General features: G+C 43.1%; 2 protein-coding genes and 8 non-coding genes across 10 annotated transcripts; 9 read left to right on the forward strand and 1 right to left on the reverse strand.

Annotated features, from left to right (window-relative positions):
• The first annotated feature begins 64 nt into the window (after nucleotides 1-64).
• On the forward strand, nucleotides 65-136 carry trnac-gca. Its single transcript has one exon. It is a non-coding gene; the product is annotated as a tRNA-Cys (tRNA).
• Nucleotides 137-393: 257 nt separating this feature from the next.
• trnac-gca lies at nucleotides 394-465 on the forward strand. The gene has a single exon. It is a non-coding gene; the product is annotated as a tRNA-Cys (tRNA).
• A 6,491-nt stretch (nucleotides 466-6,956) lies between these two features.
• On the forward strand, nucleotides 6,957-12,242 carry LOC108700787 (60S ribosomal protein L23). Its single transcript, XM_018234742.2, has 5 exons — nucleotides 6,957-7,108; nucleotides 7,861-7,944; nucleotides 9,451-9,579; nucleotides 9,770-9,883; nucleotides 12,120-12,242. Exons 1-5 carry the CDS (start codon nucleotides 7,096-7,098, stop codon nucleotides 12,200-12,202), a joined length of 423 nt encoding a protein of 140 aa, XP_018090231.1. The 5' UTR covers nucleotides 6,957-7,095; the 3' UTR covers nucleotides 12,203-12,242.
• LOC121398585 lies at nucleotides 9,095-9,228 on the forward strand. The gene has a single exon (XR_005964406.1). It is a non-coding gene; the product is annotated as a small nucleolar RNA SNORA21 (small nucleolar RNA).
• On the forward strand, nucleotides 10,377-10,510 carry LOC121398584. The gene has a single exon (XR_005964405.1). It is a non-coding gene; the product is annotated as a small nucleolar RNA SNORA21 (small nucleolar RNA).
• Nucleotides 12,243-13,288: 1,046 nt separating the features above from the next.
• c17orf98.L (chromosome 17 open reading frame 98 L homeolog) lies at nucleotides 13,289-16,684 on the forward strand. The gene is made up of 6 exons (XM_018234739.2): nucleotides 13,289-13,626; nucleotides 14,558-14,654; nucleotides 14,881-15,128; nucleotides 15,418-15,517; nucleotides 16,241-16,394; nucleotides 16,554-16,684. Exons 1-5 carry the CDS (start codon nucleotides 13,489-13,491, stop codon nucleotides 16,390-16,392), a joined length of 735 nt encoding a protein of 244 aa, XP_018090228.1. The 5' UTR covers nucleotides 13,289-13,488; the 3' UTR covers nucleotides 16,393-16,394; nucleotides 16,554-16,684.
• Nucleotides 16,685-16,756: 72 nt separating this feature from the next.
• On the forward strand, nucleotides 16,757-16,828 carry trnac-gca. The gene has a single exon. It is a non-coding gene; the product is annotated as a tRNA-Cys (tRNA).
• Nucleotides 16,829-17,213: 385 nt separating this feature from the next.
• Nucleotides 17,214-17,285, forward strand: trnac-gca. The gene has a single exon. It is a non-coding gene; the product is annotated as a tRNA-Cys (tRNA).
• Nucleotides 17,286-17,663: 378 nt separating this feature from the next.
• Nucleotides 17,664-17,735, reverse strand: trnac-gca. The gene has a single exon. It is a non-coding gene; the product is annotated as a tRNA-Cys (tRNA).
• A 260-nt stretch (nucleotides 17,736-17,995) lies between these two features.
• On the forward strand, nucleotides 17,996-18,067 carry trnac-gca. Its single transcript has one exon. It is a non-coding gene; the product is annotated as a tRNA-Cys (tRNA).
• The last annotated feature ends 270 nt before the right edge of the window (nucleotides 18,068-18,337 follow it).

Below are 18,337 nucleotides of genomic sequence, written 5' to 3' on the forward strand. Positions count from 1 at the left end.
GTCAGTGTGACCTGTAGGGGGCAACTTTCTATTAGAAACACTACGGCAGGCGAATAAAGTGCACGGGGGTATAGCTCAGTGGTAGAGCATTCGACTGCAGATCGAGAGGTCCCTGGTTCAAATCCGGGTGCCCCCTTCACATGTTTTATTTTCCGCTTCTTGTCAGGTGGATACTTCAACCCCCCCCCTCCCGCAGCTTACACATGGACTATTCCTTTCCATATAACAACTTGCAGCGGCGTTTTCTCTCGCTGTACTGAATGGAGGGACTCCCTGGCTCCGCCCACCTCAGTACTTGTGACTGGAATATTCCATGTCTTTTTGCAGGAAATTATTAGAAAAATATATAAAAATACATTGCCCACAATAGAGATGGTGTTATAGGCAGCGTGAGGGGGTATAGCTCAGTGGTAGAGCATTCGACTGCAGATCGAGAGGTCCCTGGTTCAAATCCGGGTGCCCCCTTCGCCTGTTTTCCTGTGGTAAATGCCTTTGCAGTTGGTCTATGTTATTTTATAGCATCTCTTTGTTGTGTTTCTCCTCATAAAATTGTTCATTTGGGCTCTGGCTCGTGTATTATTATCAATGCCCACTTCCCCCGGCACGGTTTTGCCCCGCCCTGTTCTGAAGCAGCCCATATGTACTCGTGTGTCCCAGGGTCAGGAAAGGCCAGACGGACGCTGGGGGAAAAAACGGTCGGCCCCGGACCCTTAATGGGCCCCAACAGCCTATACAGAACGCATTTTAGGTCATCCTTCCTTCCTGCGATGTCCTATGCCTTCTGAATGCGCATCGGGTGCTTTTACCGTCACTCATCGTCCAAATCTGCAGTCAAACCTGAGGGCCGAAGGCTGAGGGCTAAAGGCCGAAGGCTGAGGGCTAAAGGCTGAAGGATGAGGGCTAAAGGCCGAAGGCTGAGGGCTGAAGGGCGAAGGATGAGGGCAGAGTTAGCATGACTGACGGCTGAGAAGGGAGGACGGAGGTTTGACTGCAAACTTGGACGATGAGTGATGGTAAAAGCACCCAATGCGCCATTCAGAAGACATAGGCAGTGCCGGCCCAAGTTGGCCGGGCACCCTAGGCAACCTGGCCGACTACGTCGCCCCCCACTGTCCGACGCATGCGCAGAAGAGCGGAATCGGTGAGGCGGCACTAGTGAGCATGCACAGAAAAGGAAAAGCCGCACATGCACGGAAGCAGCAATGCTGCGCCAGTACGCATGTGCGCTAGAGCGTATATGCCATTTCAAAACACCAGCCAGTGCGCATGCGTGGAAGGACGCACACGCATTAAAAAACAACTAAACTGAAACAAGGGTCCGGACTAGGGGAAGGGCTCAGAAGAGGTAAGTGCCTGGCGCCTCTCTGCCTTTGCGCCCTAGGCACGTGCCTCTTCTGCCTACCCCTAGTTCCGGCCCTGGGCATAGGACATCGCAGGAAGGAAGGGTATTTCGCCACAGGACATCCTAAAATGAGTTCTGTAAGCCTAGGCCCGCTCCTCCAAACAGCCGCCGATTTTAGTTGAGAAGAATAAAGAAGGTAAGTGATACGACGGATGTGGTGGTCGGACATAGGAGAGGAGGGTCCTTGGTGTTACAGCTAGGGTTGCCACCTTTTCTAGAAAAAAAATACTGGCCTCCCTATGTTTTTATGGTTTTTCCCTGGGAACTGTACATGCAAAAGGCCTTAACAAGCACTTCAGCCTAAACTGTAAGTATTTTTTAAGGTGACACTAATATTTTATCATTTTTTTCGCAGATAATCTGGGTGATAAAGATTGATAGAGTTAATGATAATAAACCCTGCCGGCTGTAAGTAACCATATTCTAATTGTACTATACTTTTAAACATACACAATAAAACATGAAACAATGGACTAAGTTTAGAATAAGGACACAAATAATTTGGTTTTATTGAATTTATTAGTTAAAGATATGACTGTATAAGGACTATAAGCTTTGGGACTGTGGACCTGCAATAAGAATGCCTTTGTAGCACTTGTGTTTTTATCCTGATGAAGGGAGGGTGAAAAACCCCCCGAAACGTTCATGCACATGGTGTGACAATAAAAGGGGCAAGCCCCCCACCTGCGACTCATCTTCAAAATTCAAACAGCATTTTCCCTACACTTAACACTGCAATCATGCAATATTTTTACCGGCCAGGTGGCAACGTTAGTTACAGCTAGAGTTGCCACCTGGCCGGTAAAAATGTTGGTTGATCCCAATGTTATTAATAGGGAAAAAGATTCCTATATGGCCAGTTATAATGTGTCTCTTTATGTTATTCACAGTTACTTTGCCTTGAGATCTCCATTGGTGGGCTCTTTGCTATACACTTTTCCCTTGCATTCTGCCTTTCTCCTATCACCAGTTGATGTTATGGGCTTGGGCCTTGGCCAAAGGTGATCTGTTATCTCTCATGCAAATATTTAGTAGACAGGACAATGATGCTTCCTATTAGCAATGGAGAACTGAAAGGTAAAACCCACGCCAGGATTTAAAGGGGATTATTAATATGGTGGAAAGTAATTTACAAGAAGAAGCAGAACAACGTACAATGTAAAGGGCAAGTAACACCATGAAGTGAGTGTAGAGCACCTCCTATCTCCATCCAGTACCAATACCACTGTATTCTAAATATGTCATTAGCCCAACTGCCACCCTGGAGTGTCAATGGCTCTATGACATGTATGTACAGTAGAACTCCTATTTTACATCCCCTGATTTTAAGTTTCCCCTCATTTTACATTGTTGTTTTGTGGTCCCACCTATATATTATGCATAATACATTTCCCTGATTTAGCATTTTCCTGGATTGTACACCATTTTTTTCTGGTCCCCTGAAAAATGTAAAATGGGGATTCTACTTTATATTACATACATATCTCATATGTACAATGGATGGCAGTTGGTTGAGGGATCGGGCAGGTTTGAACATTTCCTACAGGAGTATTATCTGGATGCCTGTTATCCAGAAAGCTCTGAAATAAGGCAAAGATATTACCTATAGAGTGTCCTCAGTAAAGCACAAGGAAAACTTTATTCACTTGGGTGGATATATAGATTAGCAGTATGGCAGCCCTATATGTTATTCACTCTGGAAAATCCCCATATCCAAAGCATTCCAGATAAAAATTCTTTGTCTAAAACCGTGGCGGGTCAGTATAATATCAGTAATGGCCCTGTGAGATGATAAGGTACAGTGATATCCCTCTTGCCCGATGGTGTGGGTGTTATCACAGAGCTTACTGATGTTTTTGTTTTATTGTTTTGCCCAATTGTTTGTTGTCCTCTTTCCCCAGTGAGACAGAAAGAGACATGGCTGCTGCAGTCAGTGTCACACAAGACTAATTGTATATGGAGATGGCTAAGGCTGTCTGTCACATAAGAGCAAGGACACAAAAGCCGACAGTCACGCCTGCCTCAATTTGCACATCACTGTCTCTTCAAATGCAGGTTATGCTCGCTGAGCGGCGCCTGGGTTTACCGTAAATGGAAAACAAAAGCACGATGCAGAAGACTGAACCATAAAAGCAATGTCAAAGAATACAGACAATTGAGAAGGCTTGATTTTTTTCAAGAATTCTGCAAGTTATTCTCTAGGACGGGAGTCTAAGCCTGTAGCGGTACAGCTATGTACAGTTCTACAGCAACTGCCAGCATTTACCGACAGGTGTTGTTAGTCTGAAAACTGACAGAAAACCAGAGCTGACAGATTCACACACTGGACATCTGACCCTTTCCAGGTCTGCTAGACGGGGCTGTATCCATTTAACATTTACTTTTGCCACATTTCTTTCCTGGTTTAGCTGTCCATGTCACCAGGTTTTACTGGTTGGTTGTGTGCTCTTGCTCAACAGTAGGCTTAGTCAGCATTTCAGATTAAAGGGGGAATGAAAGCCAATTTTCAACCTTCTACCCAACTGAAGGCTGTTGTACCTATAACCCAAGCATGGTCCCCATTCCTCTTGTAATGTTGACTTGAATCTATGCTTCCTTGGATGGTTTCAATAGGTCACCCCCCCCCCCCCCTTTACAATCTCCTGGTCAAACCCATGAGTAGTAAAGCCTGGCATGGATACGACTGGAGCTGAAGAAGAGCATGCAAATAAGCAGTTCCCCATTCCACTAAGTTACCAATAATCTCCATCTTTTTCCACTGACATGTCCAAAGATAGTGGCAATTCAGACACCTCTCCAAACACTTTCTTTGCTCCACCAGGTTTTTAAAATGAAAACTACTCATGTTTTTAATGTATAGCTGTTGCGGTTGGGGGACCTGGGTTGCGCCATGGTGAAAAGTTGATGTAGTGGCTTTCCTTTCCCTTTCAGGTTCAATGGCATCGTACAGCAGTTCCTCTGGCATTTGCCACAATCCAGGCATGTTTGGGCCTGGCAACTAGACAACATACAGGTCTGAAAAAACAACATATTAAACAAACATACTTTACTGGTGTGCACTGAATATTGCATATTTGTCACTAGGCAGGTGGAAGCTGTTGCTAAGGCTTGGGTTGGTCTCCATAGATCTTTCCAGACACACAGCATTGTGTTGTACTTACGGCTTGAAATACATTTAACAATCTGTTTGAAGAAAAATACAACCGGGCTAAAAAAAAACCAACACAAGGCCTTTGTTTTGACAGAAGCTTTGATGCGCTATCACAACACAAATGTTACTCGGCTGATTCCAAATCCGCCACCTCCATAAAACATGCAAATTGCGCAAAGACTGTTCGGCAACTGCTCCCAAAGAGAATCACCTTGTCTCAAATTAGACAGGACAGTGAATTTGTTTTCCTTTTTTATAAATCTTGCCATTACAGGCAACTCCTATGAATAAAATTCGGTAAAGCCTCCACTTACTTACACGGTAATGCTGGTAATACATCTAAAGTGATGCTGGAACATTGCATTAATATACTGAAATAGTATCACTTTAACATTTGCCTTCCTCACAGCTGATTCCATAATGCAGCCAAGCTAATGGTTCCGCAACTTTCCTGGCTCTCTGACAATATTAAATTGAATGTTTTTTGTTTTCCTGGATACTATAGAGCTCTCATCCATATTGTTCCCGATTAAAAGTTCACACTTCCCGTATCTGGGCTTGGATCTCTCACTATATTTACCTCTGCTTCCTTTTTAGTATCCGAGAACTGGAACATGTGAAGCATTCAGCACGTCCCTGTCTTTTTTATTGGGCTCAGGGCCTGCACTTACATCAGAGATCATGCTGGGAGGTGGAAGAAGGTATGGGGCCACACATTCAGGAAAAATAAGTAATACTCTTTATTAAATACAAGGTAGGCCTTAGGGCGATGGCACAATCAATTGCCCATGGTTCCTGCACAGAGGATAAAGCACAATTATGTGATTTGTTTTATATAAAGCGATTTCCATGGCTCCCAATAGCAAGGTGTTGTCACCTGTGAGGGATATATATGACTTTTTAAATGTATTATTCTGCCTTTTCTATAACTCTATAAATATATATATTAATTTATATTGTCCAGGGAAGGAGCATTCCCTTACCTCAATGTGAAGACATATTTATTTAAACATACTACACAGTGTCCAGCATTATGGGGCTTACCAGGGTTTTAAGGATAATACTGAGTAGGTAAAGATGGTGCCAAAATTATGTAAATCATTCTTTATATTAGTCCATAAGTGTCCCTGGTGACTATAAATTCAGCAAGTGCGCATATAACCATTATTTATTCATGAAGCAGCTACACAAGGTGAACAACAGTGAATTAGATGAACAGGTGGATAATACATTGGAGACTAATTGATCATCAGCCAATGGAAAGGAACAATATTTTATTTTCATGCAGCTTTTATCCACCAGGGGTCACAAAAGGACTCCCAATAGATCGGTTAATGAGAATAAAAAGGATCGTGCCCACAAATGAATTCTATCAGCAAAATGCAGTGGAGCTTTCTTGAAGTTTTCTTTGAGGAGTTATTAGAGAAAATAATTACAAATAATTGCAAATTACATTAAAATTACCTGAAACAAAAAGGGCTGCCACATACAAATGAGAAAGGTTTAAACATGCAAGGGTAAAAAAAAAAAAAATCAGATTTTAAAAAAATGGCTTATCCTGCAAAACAATAAACAGTTTGGGAAAATATTTATTTATTTATGTAAATCCCCTGTTGTTTGTATATAAAAGAGCAAAAACTAGGGATGCACGGAATCCAAGATTCAGCCATGGTTTGGATTCAGTATTTCGGCCGAATATTTTACAAAGGATTTGTGTGGATTCAGTGCATCCCTAAAGAGTTGGTGTACCCCGGGGAAGGCATTGATGTTATTACAAAGGGACGTGTATTGGGTCTGGTGTTTAAAGGGTTGTTCATACTTTTAGTGTGTTATAGAATGGCTAATTCTAAGCAACTTTTCCATCGGCCTTCATTATTGCTTTTTTATATATATATATATTATATATATATATATATATATATATATATATATATATATATATATAGTTTTTGAGTTATTTGCCTTCTTCTTCTGACTGTTTCCATCTTTCAGTTCCAGTCCCCATAAAACAAAAGCAAATGCTCTGTAAGGCTATAACTGTATTTCTATTGCTATTTCTTATTACTTTTCTAGCCAGTCCCTCTCCTATTCATATTCCAGTCTCTTATTTAAATCAGGGCATGGTTGCTAGGGGAATTTGGAACCAGGCAACCAGATACGGGAGGAAATTGCAAACTGAGGAGCTGCTGGATAAAAAGCTAAATAACTCAACAAAAAATGAAAACCAATTGCAAACGGTCTCAGAATAGGAGCCTTCCTAGCTGTTTCTAACTCTATAATGAAAAGTTATAAAATGATAATAATAATAATAATATATAAAATACTCCCAACAGTGTAGGCACTAGGCAGGCCACTCTACTTCATTTCACGCCTTCCCTCCCACTTCCTGGTCACATGGCTGCGCCGTCAAACGTACGCATCTATTCCGACGCGTCCAATCTGACGGATCACGTGGTATCCCCTCCTTCTTCCTCCCTGGCCCGATTAGCTGCTATATCCCGGCAACCCTTGCGGTCGCTTCTTTCTCTTTCCGGTAACCAAGATGTCCAAGAGAGGTGAGGGCTGGGGACCTGTGACTTAAATCCGTTGCCATCTACCGGGTTGTTGACGCTTCCGCTGCCTGCAATTGGCGGAGGGCTCTTTATGAATCCCTGCTCTTGTCTCTTTTGCTGATATGGAGCTTGGTGGGAAGCCAGGGGGCTGTGGAGATGCTTTAAAAGCTCCGGGAAGCTGTAGCTGACGTCCTGAGACGCCATGTTTACTGTAGACTTCTCCTTACACTTCTGTCAGTACAGTTTTCTCCTTCATGTGCAGAATTAGGGAATATTGGCTTTGTATTTACTGTAGTTATATGTTTATTTCCTGTTCCATATTCATATAGAGAGCAGTGAGGCCTGTAATTAATAATAATATTGTAGGACAGGCTTGGATATTCCCCATGTTTATCTTGTGTATATATTATAAATAAGGAGGTGCCATGTCTCTGTGCCAAGCTCATCGCATCTCTGCTTCTTCCACCTGCACTTCATTTCTATCTCTGTGGAATTTACTCAGATTCCTGTTCAGTAGATTTTGGAAGTGCCCCCAGAAGCTGTAACTGGTTATACACTGGTTGTAGAGACACACACTGGTTGTAGAGACACACACTGGTTGTAGAGACACACACACACACACACTGGTTGTAACTAGTCTGCGGGTGGCAGTGAGGTGCTGACAGGCATGAAGGCTGGCGCGGTGCATTGGGGCAGGCCGAGTAGTAACGTTTCATATTCTCTGTAATCTCTGACTCAGGTTTTGTCGCCTTTAGGACGCGGAGGTTCGTCCGGTGCGAAGTTTCGCATCTCCCTTGGTCTCCCCGTGGGAGCCGTCATAAACTGCGCTGACAACACAGGTAAGGGCTGTGATATTCGTTTTATTCCACGGGACATCCGGTTCCTAGCTAGTGTGCTAACGTTTTCTGTTATTTGCTAATTTCTAATCTTCATTTGAAAAGTCTGCAAATTAAAGGAATGAAAATATCATGTACTGTTAAAACTGATTGTGTTTGCTTCAGAAACACTGCTATAGTTTATATAAACAGGCTGCTGTGTAGCCATGGGGGCAGCCATTCAAGCACAGGATACACAATAGATAACGGATAAGTACTACTATAGTTTATATAAACAAGCTGCTGTGTAGCCATGGGGGCAGCCATTCAAGCACAGGATACACAGTAGATAACAGATAAGTACTACTATAGTTTATATAAACAAGCTGCTGTGTAGCCATGGGGGCAGCCATTCAAGCACAGGATACACAGTAGATAACAGATAAGTACTACTATAGTTTATATAAACAAGCTGCTGTGTAGCCATGGGGGCAGCCATTCAAGCACAGAATACACAGTAGATAACAGAAACAAACTGCTATGTAGCCATGGTGGAAATTGAAAAAAGGCTATATGGCACAGAATGAATAGTGGCTAACTGATAACACCATTATGTTCTACAGAGCTGCCTTTCCTCCTTTGAATGGCTGCCCCCATGGCTTATCTGTTATCTTCTGTGTATCCTGTGCTTGAACGACTGTCCACATGGCTACACAGCAGCTTGTTTATATAAACTATAGTAGTACTTATCTGTTATCTACTGTGTATCCTGTGCTTGAATGGCTGTCCCATAGCTACCCTGCTGATTATATAAATAGTAGTGTTTCTGAAGCAAACACGCCAGTTTTGCCAGTGCAGGGCAACACTACATTATATTTGTATTACTTTAAAACACTTATAGTACATTTTCTTATGTTACTGCTCCTTTACAAGCTTTAAGGAAATCCCTGATTGGTTGTTATGGGTTCCTGGGCTTGTGCAAAACTGCCCATGCTGCTAAATCTCCCATGTTTCCCATTCGTGCTCATTTTGTATTGCTCTCTGGAGTACTTGCTGGTCTCTCTTGATATATATTCCTACACTCCACAGACTCTGTGAAAAGTTATTTTAATTAGGAGTTTAGTTTGCTTTCACCGAGCCTGTGTGGTGATTCAGAGGAAAGAGAAAGGAAATCCCTCTTCTTAAAGCACTTGCAGTGTCTGCTCGGTGGCTCGATGAGTTGTCGTGGAAGAGGATAGGGAAGACATTGCTTTTGGGTGAAGAGGCAGCTACACGTGCTGTTCTGCTTCAATCAGTGATGTGACACAATTTCTTTGTCTCTTGAAATATTTTTTTCAGCACTGTCTCTATAATAGACTGCACTTCCCCTTTACGAAGGAACACTTAAATAACGGTGGTTGGTGCTTTTTAAACCAAGGATCTTACTATTCAAAGTTTAAAGCAATTTGCTATCGTTTTATTTACATGAACACAACTCGCATTTCTGTAAATGTGGCGCAGCCTTTCCTAATGGCGTCCCCTTCCTTCTAGGTGGAAAGAACCTGTACATAATCTCAGTGAAAGGCATCAAGGGACGTCTGAACAGACTGCCAGCCGCTGGTGTTGGAGACATGGTGATGGCCACAGTGAAGAAAGGAAAACCCGAGCTGAGGAAAAAGGGTAGGTAGACTGTACACACGGGGATCATAATTTCAGGGAACGGTTTGTTTTAAAAGGGGATACTTTGAATCTGCTACTGTGGGAGGAGCTTTCCTTGTATTCCCATCTGCAGCCAACTGACCTATGGTTAGGGGATATGGTTTGATACTTAACTCTGCTTCAGTAACAGTGAGTTTGTTCTTGTCTGCAGTGCATCCGGCGGTGGTTATACGGCAACGGAAGTCGTACCGGAGAAAAGACGGGGTGTTCCTGTATTTTGAAGACAATGCGGGGGTGATAGTAAACAACAAAGGGGAGATGAAAGGTAAGAGAAGAGATTTAGCTGTATATCCAATTAATTTATAACTGGCAGTGATATAGTGAATAAAGTACCCCCTCTTGTAAAATATAAGGATATTATAAGTTACCGAGGAGTTTCATGACCATATAAAAGTACAAGGCCGAAGGCTGAGTGTTTTTATACAGGTCATGGAACTCCGAGGTAACTTCTAATATCCTCATATTTTGCAACTGGGGGTACTTTATTTATTATAATACACAAATTTCAGTGAGTCATGTGACAGAAATGACATCAGAACTCACCGTTTATAACTGATGACATCAGAACTCACCGTTTATAAGGATATCGTTTACAAGATATTCATGGCTTTTGTGTATTATAAAGACATACATTTTTACAATTTCAACTAATTAAAGGGCAGTTTCCTTTCCTAAACAGAAGACCGAATGATTTAGTATGTGAGTGAGAATACTCAACTGAAATAGTAATTAAAGGGGCACCCTGCTTTGAAGCGATCCCTCTTCTTAAAGCACTTGCAGTGTCTGCTCGGTGGCACGATGAGTTGTCGTGGAAGAGGATAGGGAAGACATTGCTTTTGGGTGAAGACGCAGCTACATGTGCTGTTCTACTTCAATCAGTGATGTGACAAGTGGATCTCATACTATTGGCTCTGAAGGAGTTCTGGGTTTTAAATTTGTGTCTCTTGGAGGAGGAGAGAGGAGTTTAGATGTTACATATGCTAGTGGGAATGTCCATTGCCAGAGGTTGGTTCTATAACATTGGTGCCAAAATGTTGGTCGACAAAGCAAAATCGGCCATTGATAAAGATTAACCCTTTTAATGTCATAGATGGACTGTAGGTGACTTATTCTACAAATGCCATGGGTTTGCTGATTCTGGTCATCCTAAATCTATGCCACACCAATGTTTACATAGAAATGCACAGCCTAGATCAGGGGTCCCCAACCTTTTTTACCCGTGAGCCACATTCAAATGTAAAAAGAGTTGGAGAGCAACACAAGCATAAAATAGTCCCTTGGGGTGCCAAATAAGGGCTGTGATTGGCTCTTTGGTTGCCCCTATGTGGCTCTACTTGGTACTATACTTAGTTTTTATGCAATTAAAACTTGCTTCCAAGCCTGGAATTCAAAAATAAGCTTCTGCTTTGAGGACACAGAGAGCAACATCCAAGGGGATGGAGAGCAACATGTTGCTCGCGAGCTACTGGTTGGGGATCACTGGCCTAGATCAAAGAGCTGACCATCAGCACTAAAATAAGTGTTATTGGAATATCCCACGTTAAGGAATGATGGCTCAAGACTTGGATTCTTTTAACATTTGAAGGTTCAATAAAAGACCTTTCCAATGGGAGATTTCAGCTGCTGTATCTTTTTTTTTTTTTTTTTTCTACCCAGATCTGTAAGAAATCAAAATATCCCCTTCCTTCGTCCATGTCTAATGTGATGGACTGATGCTAAAATCTCCATGTCCTTTGCTCCAAGATATAATAATAATAATATTTGATTTCTTTTTATATATTTGATTTTAATATATTTTAAGAATTTTATTCCATTTGTATTATTCCAGTAAAGTTTAGTACTTGTGGCAGCTGCCGTATTGCTTGTCCGATGGATTCTTTATTGGCTAGTATAGGTACGGGACCTGTTATCCAGAATGCTTGGGACCTAGGGTTTCTTGGATAACGGATCTTCATAACTTGTCTACTAGAAAATCATATAAACATGAAATAAAGCCAATAGACTGGTTTTGCCTCCAATAAGGATTAATTATATCTTAGTTGGGATCAAGTACAAGCGACTGTTTTATTATTACACAGAGAAAGGAAATCGTTTTTAAAAATGTGGATTATTTGGATAAAATGGAATCTATGGGAGACGGCCTTTGGCCTTCTGGATAACGGGTTTCCAGATAATTGATCCTATACCGGTAATGGCAAAAACACTACCCAGCTGCTATAAGCTACAGTGAGGCTTGTATAGCGTTTCTGCAAATCTACTGTAGCATGTGCCACGTGTGTGTTTGTATAACAGATATTTTTATTTTATATTCATTTTGGGCAAGGAGTGTGGCAGTTGCCTTTCAAGTATAAATGAATGTATATGAAACTATAGGGACACGGTAATGCTGAGAATTAAAGGAGAATTTGATCCTTATGTGATGTTTCCAGGTGGATCCAATAAAAATCATGGGGGTTTATTTCAGCTCTAATACTAATCAATGTTTATTTCCTCTGCTTTAGGCTCGGCTATCACAGGCCCCGTGGCAAAGGAATGCGCAGATCTGTGGCCCAGGATTGCATCAAACGCAGGCAGCATCGCATGAACTCCTCCTCCCTTTGTAAAATAAAAAAAAAAAAAGTAAACATGGAGTCTGTTGGTTTTTGGGTTCATTTATGAAGGTCAAACTTAGATGGAAACTGTAACAAATAGACAGTAGCTATATACAATCTCATAGTTCATGGAAACCTGCAGTCTTGAACATGTCATTTAAAGGACATTTATTGTCAAATTTGTCCACCACCAGAGATGCAGGCTAATACAAAGTCTGACACCCGCACTGGGAGGGAGCCATGTTCTAGCCCACACATGCACATCACAATTAACACAAAAATTTAATCACTGAAGAGCCTCTTTGAAATCTCTAAATACCTACCTCTCTGGTTGTTCAAAGGTTAACAGTAAGAATGCAGCATCACCTAAGATTCCTTCTCCTCCTCTAACCCACTCCTCCCCCTCCCTCAGGAATTTCCTTTGGCTGTTGGCTCATGAGCATGCTCAGTTCTTCTCAACTCCGATTAATACACACCCTCCAGTCTAGCAGCCAATGAAGAGATGGCATTGCTGTTTCCCATAGAAACTTTGCTCTAGCTGTCTGATTCTATGTTTAAATCCTGAGCTTGGCTTAACCATTACAGTGCTCAATCCAAGCAGGATTTGTCATCATAGTAAATGATGCCTGTGGTAGCCTGCATTCTTCAATTGCAAGAACTTTGCATCATATATGTGCTGTGGCACTGATGATGTGTCGGAGGGAAAATGGCACCCAGGTGAAAGCTGCTGTTTTAGAAAAATGTGATGGCGCTGGCAAATGGAGGGGATGTATGCAGTAAAAAGTGCCATTTTGGTGGGGGAGATGTGCCCAACTAATACACATAGTAGGAAAATGTAGGCTTTACATGTCCTTTAAGATCTGTGGCACTTTGCTTAGCGTTAACAACATGGCAGCGACCCTTCCTGGTAGGGGCGGCATATCACTCCTTTTGGGGGCCTTAAATGTCCCAGGCATATTGGGTGAAATATGCACCTCCAACAGCTCATGGGGATATAAGCTGTTGTCATGGCATGGCATTCACCCTTTAGTTGCACGGCCACAGTGTAGTTTTTTTTTTTTTTTGTTTTATTGCGTCTTGGTGACTGAGAAGCAACACAGACTAAACCATTATTGTGCATGGGGCCTTCCAAGCTGTTGTACAGTCCCTGGAATGAAATTCAGCCCACTATCAACTTCATTCCCCCAAAGACCCCCCTCAACATGACCTGGATTAATGTGGGCAGTCCTGTAAGTGGCACAATGCAGCCCCTCCAGCTATTTAAGGCACTGCTATAGAAATGTTATACGGTAGTAACGTTTGTATTAGGTGCCACCCCCCACCCACAATGGCACTGGCAGTCAACTGTAACCCAGTCACCCGAACGCAGCAAACGATCATCCTCGCTCGAGCAATGGAGCAAGTCCAGAGACAGAAGGTTAGTCTAATGTGCCCCAGTCTCTGTTCTCAATACAACCCCCATTTTTACCTTCTTTCAAACCACAGCCTGAGCCTCTACTTAGTCACCTACCCGGCCCTATCTGCTGGGCACAATCCCACCTCCCAAGCCCAGTCAGCCAGTAAGTAGCAATGAGAGGGCAGGGGCTGCTGTGCAAGAGGAAAGGAGTTTTAGAGAAGGTGTGTAGTAGTAGTAGTAGTAGTAGTATTAGTATAATAGTAGTACTGGTTGACTCTCCAGCCTGTGAGGATACTGGGAGATACGGGAGACTTCCCCCGTCGTCTGTAATGGCTCTGTCTCAGTAGAGAATATGCCATTTGGGTAACTCCATGCTTTTGTTTCAATGTAAGCTGAAGTAGGACAAGGCCCTTTCACTTGCCAGTATCAGAGTGGCCTCTATTTTTACTTTCTGGTACTATAGCTCCTGGTTTATATCATTTTTCACCCTTCCAGTCGCCTTCTTCCCTTGAATGTCAAGGTCATACAGTAACTGGGCAAGTCTATCTACCTCCCCCTCCAAAGACCAACCCACTCCTCTCAAGGCTCAATCCCTCAATGCCTGGCACACTCTGTAGGGTCTGCGTTGGGGAATAGGACTTGTCAGCAGCCAGATTTTTCCTTCCCAGGTTCCTGCTATAGCAGTTGGACTGGCAGCAGCATGACTATGTATCAGCAGAACCCAAGGGGCTCAGAATGGACCCACAGCCTTGACTCATAAATACTAATTGTGTGACAGTCCTCCTCATTGAATTCATTGCTTCTGTCGGGTTATTAACTATATCAAACAGTTGAACTCCAGGAAAGTTTTAGGGTCCTGTTAAGGTGTAACCACTGCCTAGGGGTATATGCCCCCTCATAATGAATAACTCTATTCTGAGTGACACTGTCACCATTCTGATCTGGTAAATAGGGAAAACTAAAGGCGGCAGATAAGAGCAGGGTACAGAGGAGAGTTGACCAAGAGGAGAAAAAGCTTGGGAGCCTTCATGGAACATCAATCCAATATAGTAAGTTGCACCACTATTACTTCTATCTCTTTCAGACTCAATCTGCCTGTGAGACTGTAGTAAAGGCAGCAAATATTGTACTATGTCACATTACAATTCGACTGTAAGTTGACCATTAACATGGGCTTTTAATGAGTGGAATTCTAAGACAAGCTGCAATTTGGTCTTCATTCTTTATGGTATTTGTGGTTCTCCCTCTCACAGTTCTCTTTATTCACAATACTAGGCCAAGCCACTGACCACTCCCTAGAGACCTTTGATCTGGTCAAGTTTGTAAATAAGGAGAAGAAGAGAAGGACTGCCCGTGAAAAGGGCTTCATCTTGGATGGCATTGCAGTCAGAACTTTGACGGGAGAAGAGAGGTCTCCCAAGCTTTGGGCAGGGATCCCTCCATACAATGCCCAACGTGACCCACACGCAGCAGCTTATTTTGAAAGTCCAAACGTGAGGAACTTATTGAGAAGAACGGGACAGGTAAGTTGCCCAGAGACTGGATGTCTTGTGCTGTACGGTGCTAAAAATTAGAACATGGTTCTTCTAGGAATCTTATTTAAGCCTTAGAAATCTAGTTTGGTTGGGTCTAAATCCCAATCACTGTTGGGTGGTGCATTCAATCTCCTTGCAAGGTAGATCATGAATTTATCAATGGATTCCTACCAACAAAGTAGTCACAACAAAAGGTTAAAGGAGGGGGTTGTGTACTGGTATAACACCCCTGTAAACAACAATAATAAATATTGTTCAATTTGTGTCCCACGTACAGAGCAATGGAGGAACCTCACTGAATGGCCGTATTGTAGACAAGTATTATATCCGTGGAGATGGGGCCTTATACGTGAACCTCAGGAACTGCAGTGGAGCAGGTAAGGCCTTCAATAGGTTCTACACCCCACCCTTTGCTTATGTTGCACCTCACTTTCATAACATATTCACCAGTCTGCTGGTAATGTCATACTTGGAATGGCCCACTAGGGCACTTAGAGAAATCCCAGTGGGTGGGAGGTGATGGGGCCCTGGAGGTCAGGTCTTCCTGTGGGTCTTTGGGTTTCTAGTAGTACTGGTTGACTCTCCAGCCTGTGAGGATACTGGGAGTTTCGGGAGACTTCCCCCGTCGTCTGTAATGGCTCTGTCTCAGTAGGGAATATGCCATTTGGGTAACTCCATGCTTTTGTTTTAATGTAAGCTGGAGTAAGACAAGACCCTTTCACTTGCCAGCATCAGAGTGGCCTCTATTTTTACTTTCTGGTACTATAGCTCCAGGTTATATAATTTTCCACCCTTCCAGTGGCCTTATCCTTCCCTTGAATGTCACGTACATAACTGGGCAAGTCTATCAACCTCCCCCTCCACAGACCAACCCACTCCCCTCAAGGCCCAATACCTCAATGCCTGGCACACTCTGTAGGGTCTGCGTTGGGGAATAGGACTTGTCAGCAGACAGATTTGCCCTTCCTTAGAGAAATCCCAGTGTGTGGGAGGTGATGGGGCCCTGGAGGTCAGGTCTGCCTGTGGGTCTTTGGGTCTCTAGTCCAACACTCAATCTTTCCATCACTTTACTAACATTTACTGTCTCTCTGCCTTCTTAGGACATTGCCAGATGCATTACATTGGGCATAATGCCCCATCATGGCTGCCAATGCTCGGGTACAATGGGCATTATGGTTACAGAAGGAATTTGCCAACACTCCGTCAGACACCCTCTGCATTCAGAGAAATTACCCCATTCCCCCTTCACTAAGGGTAAGTAATATTGTTGCATGAAAACTCTTTCCAGCTTCATGAAGAAAATTCAGTTGGCGTAAGGATTTGGAGTTATAGTGTCATGCTATGGGTATTAGTTATAATACTATGAGTGATCGTATGTTGGATGGAATTCATTTTATCCGCTCTAATTTCAAGGGTTCTGATGCCGCTGCTGGAAACCTGGAGAACCAATCAAGAGCTCAGCATGTCAACTGACCAGGAACATGGACCCCTTGTTATTTAGTAAAGGGTTAAAGAGCAAAATAAAACCAAAAATCAAGTGCAAAGTGAAACATAGTCTAAATTCATACAAATTTATATTTACAGCTGTGTTGGTTGGGTTATATGTGCAAGTGAGAGGGGGTATAGCTCAGTGGTAGAGCATTCGACTGCAGATCGAGAGGTCCCTGGTTCAAATCCGGGTGCCCCCTTCTGACTGTTTTATTTTCCAGCTCTTGTCAGGTGGATATTTTAATTTGCTGGCTCTACCACCCCAACCTCAGTGGGTCTGTAGCCAATATTTGCCTCCGATTGGCTGAGGTGAAGCTTCTGAAACCAGTAGTCTGGTGCCTGTGCCCCAGCTGGAGCAGAACATCCCTAGCAAGTGACCATTGGGCCCAGCCAGCAGTTCTTATGGCTCCGGCAGTATTGGGCATTGCAAATGTTTCCACTTCATGTGCAGCCAAACCAGATGATAAGTAAATACTGTAAAGATATGCAAGCGAGGCCTTATAGGTAACTTGTTCAGGTCTCCACCCAAACTACACCTGTGTGTATAAGTACACCTGTGTGCATAAATATAAACCAACAGGTCAAGGGGGTATAGCTCAGTGGTAGAGCATTCGACTGCAGATCGAGAGGTCCCTGGTTCAAATCCGGGTGCCCCCTTCCTACCTTTATATTAAATCAATAGAAGTCTGTTTACTTGTAGTTCTCATAGTGATGACACAGAAGGAGACCCCTTCGCCGAGCAGACCACGACCCGGACTCTGGATCTGTGAAACCGGAAGTGATGTGAACATTGCTGGAAATGACATCACTCCTGAGGTGGATCAACCCGGTCAGGGGGAGAAAATGATCTTTTAACTGGGGGAGGCAGGTGGGATAAAAAGCATATGATTGAACTTGGGACCCATGGACTGACTGCATTGTCAGGGACATTCTGCCCAAAACCCCACCACTTTGCATATATCTGCCCCGATGCAGGACCCTACAGTAGAGGTAATTAACTTGGTTTTATGTATTACTTTTATTATAATGTTGAGAAGGGGGCACCCGGATTTGAACCAGGGACCTCTCGATCTGCAGTCGAATGCTCTACCACTGAGCTATACCCCCTTGATAAAGGTGATTCATAGGTGAAGTATTACAAAGATGGGTTTATCACTTCTCCTGGGGTGTCAGGTTCTTTGTGTAGTCAATTTGCTGGCTCTACCACCCCAAACTCAGTGGGTCTGTAGTTGATATCTGCCTCCTATTGGCTGAGGTGTAGCTTCTGTAACCAAAAGGCCTTATAGGTAACTTGTTCAGGTCTCCATCCAAACTACACCTGTGTGTATAACTACATCTGTGTGTATAAATACAAACCAACAGGTCAGGGGGGTATAGCTCAGTGGTAGAGCATTCGACTGCAGATCGAGAGGTCCCTGGTTCAAATTCGGGTGCCCCCTTCCTGTTTTTATATTAAACCAATAATTTAAAATAAACAGAAGTCTATTTACTTGTAGTGCTCATAGTGATGACACAGAAGAAGACCTCGTCCCAGAGAAGACCACTGACCCAGTCTGCTAAACCCATCCCTGCCTGCCCCTACCAGTAAGTTTTTTCATTTCTAACCTAACTCTGGATCTGTGAAATCGGAAGTGATGTCAACATTGCTGGAAATGACATCACTCCTGAGGTGGATCGACCCGGTCAGGGGGAGAAAATGATCTTTTAAC

This window comes from Xenopus laevis, chromosome 9_10L (assembly GCF_017654675.1).
Source record: "Xenopus laevis strain J_2021 chromosome 9_10L, Xenopus_laevis_v10.1, whole genome shotgun sequence".
NCBI lineage: Eukaryota > Metazoa > Chordata > Amphibia > Anura > Pipidae > Xenopus > Xenopus laevis.